General features: G+C 40.2%; 1 protein-coding gene across 6 annotated transcripts in view; it reads right to left on the bottom strand.

Moving 5' to 3' along the window:
• Positions 1–1,844: 1,844 nt before the first annotated feature.
• WARS2 (tryptophanyl tRNA synthetase 2, mitochondrial) overlaps positions 1,845–14,298 on the bottom strand; it is a 94,712-nt gene continuing 82,258 nt past the window's right edge. For 5 of the 6 annotated variants that reach the window (XM_006049363.3, XM_044944485.2, XM_025288013.2 and 2 more), the window contains 2 exons: positions 4,702–4,820; positions 1,845–2,521 (listed from right to left, as the gene is read on the bottom strand). In XM_006049363.3, coding sequence (XP_006049425.3) covers positions 2,073–2,521; positions 4,702–4,820 — 568 coding nt within the window. In that variant the 3' untranslated portion in view covers positions 1,845–2,072. The remainder of the gene's footprint in view (positions 2,522–4,701; positions 4,821–14,298) is intronic. The other variant, XM_044944486.1, reaches the window with a different exon arrangement.

Below are 14,298 nucleotides of genomic sequence, written 5' to 3'. Positions count from 1 at the left end.
CTATTTCCTTCTCTTTAAGAAACGCGAGTAAAGATTCTTTGCCCAGCATGCTCATTTCTCATGTGTAAATGGTGATCATGGTACTCACTGACAAAAAACTTACAAGCAATTTCTGTTACAAAATCAATCAGGCCCTGGTGTGGTGAATCACAATTATCATTTCCATTTTCAGATGTGGGAAAGGGAAGTGCAGAGAAGCTAGGTTTTAGAGCGACTTGCTACTACTTAGACTGAAGCAGATGTGAGATGAGAAGCTTCCACTTAATAGGAAAATCCAACTCATCGGGCCAACTACTCTTTTTTTGGTTATGCCACATAGCACATTGGAGAAGGCAATGGCACCCCACTCCAGTACTCTTGCCTGGAAAATCCCATGGGCGGAGGAGCTTGGTGGGCTGCAGTCCGTGTGGTCGCTAGAGTCGGACACGACTGAGCGACTTCACTTTCACTTTTCACTTTCATGCATTGGAGAAGGAAATGGCAACCCACTCCAGTGTTCTTGCCTGGAGAATCCCAGGGATGGGGGAGCCTGGTGGGCTGCCGTCCATGGGGTCGCACAGAGTCGGATACAACTAAAGCGACTTAGCAGCAGCAGCATAGCACATGGGGTCTTAGTTCCCCAACCAGGGATCGAAACTGTGACCCCTGCAGTGAAAGCTTGGAGTCAACCACTGGACTGCCAGGGAATTCTCAGGCCAACTACTCTTGTAGTCAGGCAGAATATACTTTGAAGTATTTCTGAGGTCAGCATAAGGAGACAAAACTTGGGACCTGCCTTGGGGATTCTGAGTAGCAAATGTGATCAAGTTTGGCTGAATCCAGATTTAAATCTAGCAGCTATTAGTTGATTTGCTGATATAAACAGTATCAGTAGTTCAGGTCTGTATTTCCAGTTGTTGTTTATTCACTAAGTTGTGTCCAGCTCTTTTTTGACCCCAAGGACTGTAGCCCACCATGTTCTTTTTTCCATGGGATTTCCTAGGCAAGAGGGTTCTTTACCACTGAGCCACCTGGGAAGTCCTATATTTCTAGTTCAGTTCAGTTCAGTTCAATCTGTACTCATCTTCAAAATAAGAATGCTTGGGGTCTCAAACATGCTGGGGTTTCAAACATGCTTGGGGTCTCAAACATGCTGGGGTTTCAAATATGCTTGGGGTCTCAAACATGCTCTCTGTGTGTTGTTGAAAAAAGCACTACTTAGGAATAAGGAGTAAAGGTTTTGATCTTGGATTTGCTTCTTACTTATGGAGAGATACTGTACAAGCTAACAGTACTCTCTGAGCCTCATGTTCCTCAGACATAAAATGGCAATTCCTCTCCTATAGATTTCATGATGGGTTAATGACATTAAATTGAGGGACAAATGCAAGGAAATACATATCAAGAACATAATCCATGGACCTGGGCTTTAGTACAATAAATAAATCAAGTTGAAATAATTCAACCTTCTCAGAAGGTTATATCATGTATCTCTGAATAAAAAATATAATAATAATACTTTCTAGAAAAATCAGTGTGGTCTCTTGGGAAATAAGCAGATTAAATACAATAAAGCAGGGATCATCTCAGTGACAAATGACTTATTTTTATGAGCTCTGATATGAGATCTGAACACAAATTGGTCCAAATGGCATCCCAAGGATTATAAGTCTAAGACTTCTACACATTGCTTTTAAAAAAGGTTGGGATAGATATAGGGAGCACCTGTGATGGTAAGGACTCCAGAGAGACAGAAAAATGAAACACCCATTGGCCAAATTAACTACTACTTACCTCAATCATATTTGTGTCAATAAATCAAGGCCAATGAGCATGCATCAAATAACTGAGGATTCAGATAGTTATGCCTTCTGGGTGTTATTTCTTTTTTTTTTTTTTGCTAGAGAATTTGGGTTTCAGAACACTGCTTTATTTGAAACCTACAAATCATTATTCATCAAATGAAACCAATGATCAGATGTACCAAATTATGTGTTGCTAAACTCTAATTGTTTGCTTATGAGAAAAGCTGCCTTTATCGGAGTGCACAGACCACAAGATAGAAAAGTCTTTTTGTGACTCACTGAAACTTCTTACAGAAAGCCCACCAATTTCTTCACCTCCTGGCACACGGGATATGCTAATTCTTTGGCTTTTGCCGACCCAACTTGCAAAACTTTCTCTAAGTGGTCCTTGTTCATCTTCAGTTTTTCAATCTCACTCTTAATTGGAGCAAATTTCTCAATCACAGCATCTGCCACCACCAGCTTGTATCGAGCAGTGTCCATCCCAGCGCTGCGGCGGACCACCTCCTCCACGGGGAGCCCAGCCACCGCTGCGTGAATGGCCACCAGGTTGGACACGCCTCCTCGGCTGGCAGGCTCGTAGGTGACCTCCGAGGTGAAGTCCGTCATAGCCTTGCGGAACTTCTGCACTATCTCCTCTGGGCTGTCGGTTATTCTGACAGTGGCCAGTTTATCAGGGTCTGATTTCGACATTTTGGCAGAGGGATCACGCAGGGACTTGACCTTCTTCATTGATGCTAGGTAGAAACACCAACACACATCCCAGGGGGGAAAAAAAAAGATGTAAACAAAATAACAAAACACCAATAGGAATGTCAGTGTCTACATCTTAAAAAGCAGTGAGAACATCAAATAGCTTCATTATTTTTATCTGATTAAATAAATAACAAACATTCATTGTAAAAAATTCAAGCAATTGGAGCAAGCATGAAAGTAAAGGTGTACTATAATCAGAGAAGGCAATGGCACCCCACTCCAGTACTCTTGCCTGGAAAATCCCATGGATGGAGGAGCCTGGTAGGCTGCAGTCTATGGGGTCGCTAAGATACGACTTATCCTATCTGAAGTCGGACACGACTGAGCGACTTCATTTTCACTTTTCACTTTCATCCATTGGAGAAGGAAATGGCAACCCACTCCAGTGCTCTTGCCTGGAGAATCCCAGGGATGGCGGAGCCTGGTGGGCTGCCGTCTATGGGGTCGCACAGAGTCGGACATGACTGAAGTGACTTAGCAGCATGTAATAAAATGTTAATATTTTGATCATATTTTCATGCATCTTTTAATGTATATATACACATAAAAACATATAATTTTATACAAGTGAATTTGTATCAACTATACTGTTGTGCCATGCACAGTTTAAAAAGTATCCTGTTTCTTTCCTCTGTGCTCTTCCCTATTGGCTAATCACCCCCTGCCTACAACTCCTGCCCTTCCTACCCCCATGCCAGTTTTCACAACCTATGGCATCTTTCCATTTCTTTACCATTAATTAGGTAAGCAATTACCAACACACACACAAACACACAAGCATGCGCACACACATGAGAGTGAGAGAAGTGACTTTATTGCTCTGATAGAATAAAAATGTTATGCTGTGCTTTATAAAACCAGTATTATTAATAATTGCCTAATTTATGGCTATTACAGAAACATATAAAGTTTATATAGATAAAGTAAAATTGACCAAAGCATGAAAATAGTCCTTATTGCTAAAAGAAGGTTGATTTCAATGCATGGGGGGCCCTAAATATATTTGTGTGAACTGTTGGAATACCTTAGGAATTTATATCCACCTTCTGCTTCTAAATTGATACTAGGCACATGTTATATTCTTTAAAATGTGGTCAGCTTAATAAAGAGGGGCAGAGTTTAGGTTCAGTAATCTCTGATCCTGCCGTAAGTTAACACTGCTACCAAAATATTGATACCTCGATAAGATTCCAGACTAATATAGCCTTGCAAGCCACAGGTGAGGTTTTGGACTCAGTAGGTAGAACTGTATACTCCATCTCAGTTGTGCATTGTGTATAAGAAGGCAAAGTACGAGGATTATCAGCGCCCTCTTGGTTTATCTAGATTATGATCCAGTGGTTCTCACTCTTAGTACTTTTGTTCTACTGTGAACAGAGAAGGCAAGGTCAGCTGGCTTTGGAACAAGAAGAGCTTGGTGTAGGGTCCAGCTTCGCAATGAGCTAGAAACATGACTTGGGCACAAAGCCAGCCTTGCCAAACCTCAGTTTCCTCATCCACAAGATAGGGAAAGATACCTGCTCTACCAAATAAGATGTGTTTAGAAATACATATATATGTATGTGTGTGTGTGGTGTGTGTGTGTGTGTGTATGTGTGTATATATATATATGTATACATATATATATATATGGCTTCCCAAGTGGTACCAGTGGTAAAGAATCTACCCGCCAATGCAGGAGATGCAAGAGACACAGGTTCAATCCCTGGGTTGGGAAGATCCCCTGGAGAAGGAAATGGCAACCCACTGAGGTATTCTTGCCTGGAAAACCCTATGGACAGAAGAGCCTGGTGGGCTGTAATCCATGGGGTTGCAAAATAATCAGACACGACTGAGTACACACACACACACACCAATGTGTATATATGTATGCTATTTTATAATGAAAATGATTATTTACAGTTTCTAGTCTCTCTTATACTTTTCAAACTTTCTTGGTTATTTTATTCAATAATCCAATAAGGCCTACTAGTCCTACATTACTAGTAAAAAGTACTAGAAAAAGTACTAGAAAAAGATGGGATTCTTATTACAGATCTTGCAGCCTGTTCATGACAAAGCCAAATATAGTCCCAAGAAAGTTCCAAATCTCTTACTCCATCATCCAATCCTCTCTCTTCAAAACGCAACCTGATTTGACAGTCTCATATTTGCTACTTACTCAGAATGGACTTGGGTACTGGGAAGAACTCCCCATACTTCTTGTTAAAACTCTGTGCTAGATCCTGAACTAGCTCCATGTGCTGGACTTGATCCTCCCCAACAGGAACGTGTGTGGACCTTTAATAAAAGACAGACAGAAGAACTCAGCAAGGCTCCTGCTTATAATGAAATGATATTGCAAGCAGCTGCATTCCCTGTGCCTATGTCACTGTTGGTGTTCAACAAATGTTCACCAGCTACAGAGGGAATGTTGAGACCCAAGTCTTTATCTGTGTATCAGACAGATGCCAAGGAGATGTTTGTCTACTCTAGTTGTATGTCTTCCATATCTGAAGAATACAGACTTCAACACCAGCGTGACAGGATCTTGCTGGGAGGGAGAAATAGTATCCTAAAGAGCATGTGCTCCAAGCATAATTGTATTTTAAACCACTCCTCTTTCCCTCACCCAGTCAGCACATATTATCCTAGCTTTGACCAGATGCTTTTTACTTCAGGGCTTGCACTCACACTAGAAAGACACTCCACCTGACTCTTCAAATCAAAGATGGCAGAAAGTTCTTCAGGCAAGAGTTTTCCTCCCTGTCACACAGGGAGTGACTCAAAGTCTTTTTTTGGAATATTGTCTGCTCTTATGTAAATTGCAACCATAGAACAATCAACATGCTAAGGGAACTTGAACAAAATCTATTAGTACAATGTAGACGGATCTCAAAAACAATGTTGAATGAAAAAAGCAAGTCGCAGGAGATGTGTAGAGTACACTGACATTTATCTTAAAAGTACATATGACAATATTACGTATTGGTTATAGATGCATATATAAATATAAAAACATACTGGAAGCTTCTCCAAAGATTCATGATCATAGCTGCTTCTAAAGAAGGAAAGAGAAAGGGTCTGGGGAAAGGAACAAAGGAGATCTTGATTCTATCAGCAATATTTTATTTTTATTTATTTTTTAAAAATAATTTATTTGATTGCACCATGTTTTAGTTACAGCATGTGGGATCTTTGATCTTTGCTGCAGCATGCAGGATCTTTTTTGTGTGTGTGTGTGACATGTGAACTCTAGGTTGTGTGTGGCATGGGAGATTTAGTTCACAGACCAGGGATCGAACCCGGGCCCCCTGCATTGAGAGGACAGATTCCCAACCATTGGACCACCAGGGAAGTCCCTGCAATATTTTGTTTTATTAAAAAATGAAGATGGGACTTTCCCTGGAAGTCCAGTGGTTAAAATTCTGCCCTTCCAATGCAGGAGGTGCAGGTTTGATACCTGGTGGTGGAACTAAGATCCCACATGTTTCATGGTGTAGCCAAAAAAAAAAAAAAAAGAAGAAGATGTAAGATGAAAATTATCAACATATAAAGACAATGTTTATAATGATTTTAATCCCATATATAAAGTTTGCTGTGTTGGAACATGAAGAGGTATATCAAACAAAGAAAGATGAACCATTATAGAGAAGTCCTGACGGGGAAAACATACTGAAATATTACTAAGGAAGGAGACAGGTGATTTTAAGTATGTAGTGTTGGGCTAGGTGTTGACATTTACAGCTAATAAAGTGTTGTAGTTTCTTGATCAAGGACGTTTAATATTCTGCCTGTGGAAGCATCAGCCTTAGAGTACACTTGAATATTTAAATGACAATTGTACATATGAGTGGAAAAATAACAACTTTTCAAAACAGCCACAGAAAAGAAAAACTGCTAGAAAACTATGGTACTTTGTTACAGAGAGAATCTATTAGCCTTGTGGTTAATTAGTGGTCCCTGAAAAACTGGAAAATTTTTTTGTGCATTACTGTCCATAGGCTACTGGTTTATTTGAAAAAACTGTCTAGAGTATGAGGAAGTGAAGGCAGTTTTGACTAGCATAAAGACTAGGTACTTTATCCCTGATTTAAAGCTATATTACAAAGCTACAGCAATCAAAACAATATCGTACTGGCACAAAAACAGACACACAGATCAACGCAGAGCAGAGTCCAGAAATAAGCAAGTGCATGTACAGTCAACTCATCTATGACAAAGGAGGCAAGAATACACAATCGAGAAAAAACACTCTCTTCAATAAATGGTGTTGGGGAAAATGGACAACTACATGTAAAAGAACCAAACTGGACTGGTATCTTATATCATATTCAAAAATTAACTCAAGATGGATTAAAACCTTGAATGTATGACCTGGAACCATAAAATTCCCAGAAGAAAACATAGGTGGTGATCTCCTTGACATTGGTCTTAGGGAAATTTATTTTGGATCTGACTCCACAGGGAAGGACAGCAAGAGCAAAAAAATGAGATGGCACCGAACTAACAGGCTTCTGTGTGAATGAATTAAAAATAAAGTGCTGAAGGCGAGAGACAGAAGCAGGATGAAACCTGGGAGCAGGCATCCTGGTGACTGTTCTTTTTCATGTAATACATCTGCTCAGAGAATGAAGGAGCCAGGAAGGCAATAGGAGAAAATCTATCTAAGGCACCAATACTAACCTAGTTGAGCATCACAAGCAATTGGGCTGGGGCGCAGCACACGATTCTGCCCTCCTGCTGAATTCTGAGCAGGGAATTCAACTAGCATCCTAGTAGACAGATGGCAGACACAGGGGCCTTTACAGATTTTTGTCTGCTGGCAAAACACTATTTGAATATAGTTTTCTTGTTCTGATATGGATTTTAAAAACCCAACACATAAAAATGAATCTATGAGGACTTCCCTGGTGGCCCAGTGGTTAAGAATCTGCCTGCCAATGCAGGGGACATGGGTTCGATCCCTGATCGAGGCAGATCCCACATGCTGAGGGGCAACTAAGCCCGCACACCACAACTAGAGAACTAGACTCTGCTCCCCACAACTAGAGAAAAGCCTGTGCAGCAACAAAGACCCAGTTCAGCACGCCCCCAAAAAAGAAAGAAATCAGTCAATCAAACAAACAAGTGAAAGACCCCAACACAAGGCTTATGAAAAATATCATGGAACGAAGGAAAGGGAACTTTACCCTTCAGAGCCTGAGCAAGGTCAAACATTTGAAAATGAGCTTTTACAAGAAACAACTGTGTGTTGTTTTCTTTTTTTTTTTAAAGAAAACTTCTGTGTAACCTCAATAGGATTCAGAAGGGCATGGCTGTTATTACACATGAGCAAGAAATCACAATAGACGAAAAACAAACATAGGTGGTGACAGAAAACAATTCAATGAAGAGAAAGTAAAATGATGAAGGAAACCAAACAGATAACAGAAGAATCAGGAGCAGTAGGAGCAGAATCCTAAGGACAGGATGTATCTGTGATCTGGAAAAGAAACCTGAAGCTCTTCAAGAACTCAGAGGAAAAGGAGAAAGAGAAAAGTATGACACACAAATGACAGGCTGGAGGGCCATCCTTGGACCTAGAGTATGGTCCTCCTCAGGAGGACATCAGGACCATGTGAACAGAAGAAATAACCTAAAACAGAAGGAGGGGTTAATGAATTAAGAACAAAGAAGTAAGCAAACAAAAATGAGTATACTTACTGAAGGAACACAGCAAGTTTCAATTATATTAAAAAAAAACCTGGGACTTCCCTGGTGGTCCAGTGGTTAAGACTCCACATTCCCAGTGCATCAGGCATGGGTTTGATCCCTGGTCACAGAAGATCCCGCATGCCTGGTGTGGCAAAAAAGGGAAAAAAATCCTAGAGAATCACACCAAAACACAATCCAGAAAAAAATTTTAAATTATAAACTTAAAGAAAAATCCTATAAGCCAATAGTTAGAAATAAAGACAGAAATAAGATTGATAATACAACATTGAAACCATGTTTACAGGGTTGTGAGAAAAAAGTATTAAAAAACCTAGCCAAGCTGTGTTTTATATGTGAACTATACTAATAATAATTGAGGACTTCCCTGGTGGCTCAGATGGTAAAGCATCTGCCTACAATGTGGGACACCCGGGTTTGAGCCCTGGGTCAGGAAGATCCCCTAGAGAAGGAAATGGCAACCCACTCCAGTACTCTTGCCTGGAAAATCCCATGGATGGAAGAACCTGGTAGGCTACAGTCCATGGGGTCGCAAAGAGCTGGACATGACTGAGCGACTTCATTTTCACTTTCATACTAATAATTGGGCTTTCCTGGTGGCTCAGATGGTAAAGAATCTGCCTCAATGCAAGAGACCCAGGTTCAATCCCTGGTTTGGGAAGATCCCCTGGAAAAGGGAATGGCTACCCACTCCAGTATTCTTGCCTGGAAAATCCCATGGGCAGAGGAGCCTGGTGGGCTACAGTCCATGGAGTTGCAAAGAGCTGGACACAGCTCAGCAACTAACACTTTCATAATAATAATAATGATGATGATGATGATGATAAAGTGACTGATAGCTAGCTATTGAACACTTCCTATATGCTGCACATTTTGCTAAGCACTTTTAATGCATTCTTATTGTATGTAAATCAATTTTACAGATGAGGTAAGCTGAACAGAAAGAAATTCCCAGGCTGGAAGAAAAATTGTAAAGGACTGGAAAAAAAGTTGAAGTAAATCTATGGACTAAAGAACTCAGAAATGGAGATGCTGAGATAGAAGGACTGGCTAAAAAAGACTAAGAACATAAAGTCTAAATTTTGGTTACAATTTGAAATAGAAAATGATGTAGTCTGAAGTCAAGTCATTTATGTAACATCAGTCCATTGAAAATCCTAGGTTAGTTTACAAAATCAAAAGCAAGTTTGAGTATAGCCTCAGGATCTGCAAGTGTAATGAATAACCCATCTTAACCACACAATATCACAACATTTTTTACTTGAAAGGATTAATGAAAGACTCAAAAATATATTTTCAAAAAGAGACAAACTGGTATACAAATGGACAATGGTCAGACATTCTATGACCAAAAATCTCTGACCCAAAACCTCTGGAGCAACCAACCAAGGAAGACAAACCAGTCTCTGCAGGAATGGACCCAGCATGGTCAAGATGTGGTTAATAACTGCCAACATCCCAATTCTTTGTCCAACTTAGGACCAACCAGAGAAAGTCAAATATATTTCCCAAACCAATCACATAAGATGCCCCATTTCTAGTTAGCCTCCAACTTCCCCATGGCAACAATCTCTCAACAGAGCATCCCTGAAGACTTCCTTTCCTATAAAGCCTCTCTCCTCCCCCACCTGGCTGCAGAACACAAGTAATGGTGGCTGGGTCTCTTGCTGTGGCAAGCTGTGAAAGCCTATTTGTTCTCATTCGGGTGGTCTTTGTTTCAAGATGATCACTACTAGAATTAAAACCAGAAAGCACACCTTCCAAATCACTGGAATAGATAAAAGCAAAGAAAACACAATCTCTCTATAGAGCAAAAGGCCCAAAACAAAGAAAACATAAAAATCATTAAAAACATAAAATATGTAATGATGTGGTAAAACATAAGACCAAAAAAACCCACTCAGGATGCAAACTTTTTGGAAAATATATATAATGTGCATTCAGATAAAGAAGAGGCCATAGTGGTTAGAGTGGGTGCTCTGGTGTTAAGCTGGGATCAGGTTCTTGCTCTGCCACTCAGCAGCTGGGTGTCCCTGGGTGAGTTGTTTAAACTAAATCTCTTTAAAAAAATTTTTAAAGCTGACTAATAATAGTTCCTACTCACAGAGTTGCTTGAGAAATGAGTAAAACAATGCATGCAAAGCTCATAGTTGGTGCCTGGTATGTAGTGTGCAAACAAGGAATGTTAGCTGCAAAATATGGTTTGGAGGAAATGGCGTGTGTGTGTGTGTGTGTGTGTGTGTGTGTGTGTGTCTGTGTGCATGTGTGCATGTGCTCAGTCATGTCCAACTTTTTGCGACCCCATGGACTGTAGCCCGCCAGACTCCTCTTGTCCATGGAATTTTTCCAGGCAAGAATACTGGAGCAGGTCACCATTTCCTACTCCAGGGGATCTTCCTGAACCAGGGATTCAACCTGTATCACTTGTGTCTCCTGCATTGGCAGGTGGGTTCTTTACTACTAACACCACCTGTGGGAAATGTACCAATATGTTAAAAAGAATAGAAATAGTAGAAGTGATTTCTCACTTTTTCCTGGTTGAATATAGAATGCTTAAATTATATCAGAACATCGAAATGAATTTGTGAGAGACTTGACTCTCCTGCTACTGAACTCTATAAAGACAGAAAACAAGATGATGAATCCTGGAAAGTTTATAATTCAAATATTTAAGGCAGGGCGCTGGATCTATTGAATGTATTGCTCTTGTATTCTACTAGAATGTTCCTCCCTTAACTCTTACTGGTGCCTTGATTTCAGGTCTAAGCTTAAATATCACCTCTTTGCAGAAAACTTCCCTAACTCTACTCTCCAAAGTTAGCTTCCCTGTTATTCTTTTTCACAATATCTTATTTATTTTCTTTATAGTGTTAATCCTAGTCTAATAATTTTACTTCATTTGTTTGCTTATTTAATTGTATCTTGCTTTCTCTCCTGCTAGCAAATAAGCTTTTTGAGACCTTGTCTTGCTTTTCAATCTATTTCCAACAGTGTCAGACTTTATCTTTTTGGGCTCCAAAATCACTGCAGATGGTGACTGCAGCCATGAAATTAAAAGATGCTTACTCCTTGAGTAGAGACATTACTTTGCAAACAAAGGTCCGTTTAGTCAAGGCTATAGTTTTTCCTGTGGTCATGTATGGATGTGAGAGTTGGACTGTGAAGAAAGCTGAGCGCCGAAGAATCGATGCTTTTGAACTGTGGTGTTGGAGAAGACTCTTGAGAATCCCTTGGACTGCAAGGAGATCCAACCAGTCCATTCTGAAGGAGATCAGTCCTGGGTGTTCTTTGGAAGGAATGATGTTAAAGCTGAAACTCCAATACTTTGGCCACCTGATGCGAAGAGTTGACTCATTTGAAAAGACTCTGATGCCGGGAGGGATTGGGGGCAGGAGGAGAAGGGGACAACAGAGGATGAGATGGCTGGATGGCATCACTGACTCGATGGACATGAGTTTGAGTGAACTCCAGGAGTTGGTGATGGACAGGGAGGCCTGGCGTGCTGCGATTCATGGGGTCGCAAAGAGTTGGACACGCCTGAGCGACTGAACTGAACTGAACTGAACTGAACAATCAGAATGAGTTAAAATCATAGCTCCGTTAGCTACTATTGAGTTATCATAGCCTAGTTTCTTACTGTTCTAAAGCCTCCATTTCCTCTATAAAATGAGGATCATAATGGTGCTGACCTCTTACTGTTGTTTCAAAGATTAGATAAGCTAATCAAGCATAGTCCTTGATAGTAAGGGCTCAATATACACGGGCTATTAGTATAATGTAAACTCATTAAATCTGACAGCATGAAGGACAAAATCATACAAGAATGACAATATTGGGACCTTGATGTGTGGTACGTTGTGACTTTTTTCAAACCAGGACCATTTTCCTTTTTGATAGCAGACTCATACCACAAACATAAATATCAACATAGAATCCCTGAGACAGCCACAGACCTGGGCAGCAATCCTGATTTGGGTAGAAAACGTATTACAAACTGGCAGTTCATATATCTGATTAGGTAATCCCCAAATATAAATGGTATGATATAGGACTTCTGAGGAGTCTTTTAATTTAAGGAAAATAGGGACAGGATAATGAAAGGAAAGGGAAAATCCAGGGACCATGACAAAGGGTCAGGAAGTCATTTCTCTTCTTCGAAGGTCAGTAGATTTATTTAGGAAATTCTACAAAATCATGTCCTGTGATCTCCTTTCACACAGCCTGGAGCAGAAAGTTACTGACTTGATGAGAAATGAAAACAAAAATCTTCTTTTTTATGTTTCCCGCAGTATCCACAACCCTGTACATGCTCCTCTCTGAGGTGTACATGTACTCACCACACCTTCCTAAATTTCTCTTCTGTGACTGGACTTTGCACTCCTGCCTTGTAATTACAGTAAGGCTGACATGCAGAGGTCATCTTGACTGCCCCAAACCAAATTAGCCAACAGGGTAGGTTAAAAAGCAATTACAGTAGCCCATAGGAAATCACAATGGACTGCAACTAACACAGAAAAAACAATTACCATAATCAATACACTTTAAGCACATCAAAATGAATATTTCCACATGTCAAAATGGTTCCAGATTCACAAAGCAACCAAACTAAACAGAAAACACATTTAGTTTTCATAATGACTCTGCATAAGTCTTTGCCTTCTGTCGGATCCTTGCCTCTTTGCTAACAATCCTGAGAGGTTTTGCTTTTACAAAAAGGGATTAAAATTTTTTTTAATTTTTTTCACCTGGACCAATTGCTCCACTTGGCTTTTTCATCTGACTTTAGTTTGTTTGTTTCTAGTCTTTCCTCCCTCTGCTCCTGCTGCTCCTTTCACCTCCTATAATTTATCTTGGCCCTTCCTTCGCATCCATTGAGTTTACACTTTACATTAATTCAGCCTGTCTTTGATTCTGCCCACTTATGGGGCTTATTCTCTTCACATTTTCAACCTCTCTCCTCGCAGTCTTCCTTTCACTTCAAATAATTTACTGCTGTTCTTTTAAAATTTATACCCTACATAATGATCTCCATATTAATGTCTTCTCTTTTTCCCCATTTTCTTTTTTTCTTACCCTGACTGTACTTTCTTAGACACAACATAAAACAAAAGTCTTTCATAATTTTGATTGTTATAACTTCTGTCACACAACAATGCGTCTGATCTTCTTTGGTGACTAAACCATGTTTCTTTTGCTTAGTTCCTTGTTGCATCTACATCCACTTGGGATCCACCCCACCCCTCAGGCAGGATTAGTGTCCAGATGAATAATCACTGCTCACAGAAATTTGTTCCTTTTTTTTTCCCCCTACTTCTTTGGCTGTATTTGTGCATTTTCAGTGCTGCTGCCTTTAACCAACCTGGCTGGAATAGGGGTTTGGTGCTGCTTGTCCTTTTATAAGGGATGAAATCACCACCACTGGTAATGACTCCTTAATTTAGCAATTATTTATTGAAGATCAATGACGTGCAAGGCCTGGTGTCAGGACTATGAGAGACATAAAGGTTTTAACTTCTAGGGAGTTAAAGCTTCTAAGAGAAGAGAAAACACCACATGAAGTTATAAATTCTTCTGGCTAGTCCTTCTACAGTATTCCCTATCTCAGTGAATGGCAACACCATCATCAATCCTGCTGTATAAGTCAGAAACCTGGGGACATCCCTGATGGCTTTTTCTCATACACATCCAATCCATTATGAAGTCTTAGCCATCTTGCATCCTAGAATCTTTTAAATTTGTCTCTTCTCTTCATCTTCACTGCCACCTTCGTGATCTAAACAGACTAATGAAAGAGCCTCTTAGTAGCCTACCGACCTTGGCTGAGCCCCTACGACTCATCCTTTGCATATCAATCAATTCTCTTTTAAAAGTATAAATCAGATCATTTCACCCTGTTCTTAAAAGTGCACAAATACCTTCCCCCTGCTTTTAGGAGAGTACACTGAATTGTCTGGGGCTTCCCAGGTGGCTCAATGGTAAAGAATCTGCCTGCCAATGCATGGGATGAGGGTTTGATCCCTGGGTTGGGAAGATCCCATGGAGAAGGAAATGGCAACCTACTCTA

Source organism: Bubalus bubalis, chromosome 6 (genome assembly GCF_019923935.1).
Source record: "Bubalus bubalis isolate 160015118507 breed Murrah chromosome 6, NDDB_SH_1, whole genome shotgun sequence".
Lineage (NCBI taxonomy): Eukaryota > Metazoa > Chordata > Mammalia > Artiodactyla > Bovidae > Bubalus > Bubalus bubalis.
Note: the sequence above shows the minus strand (reverse complement) of the source record. Positions and strands in the feature narration are given on the sequence as shown.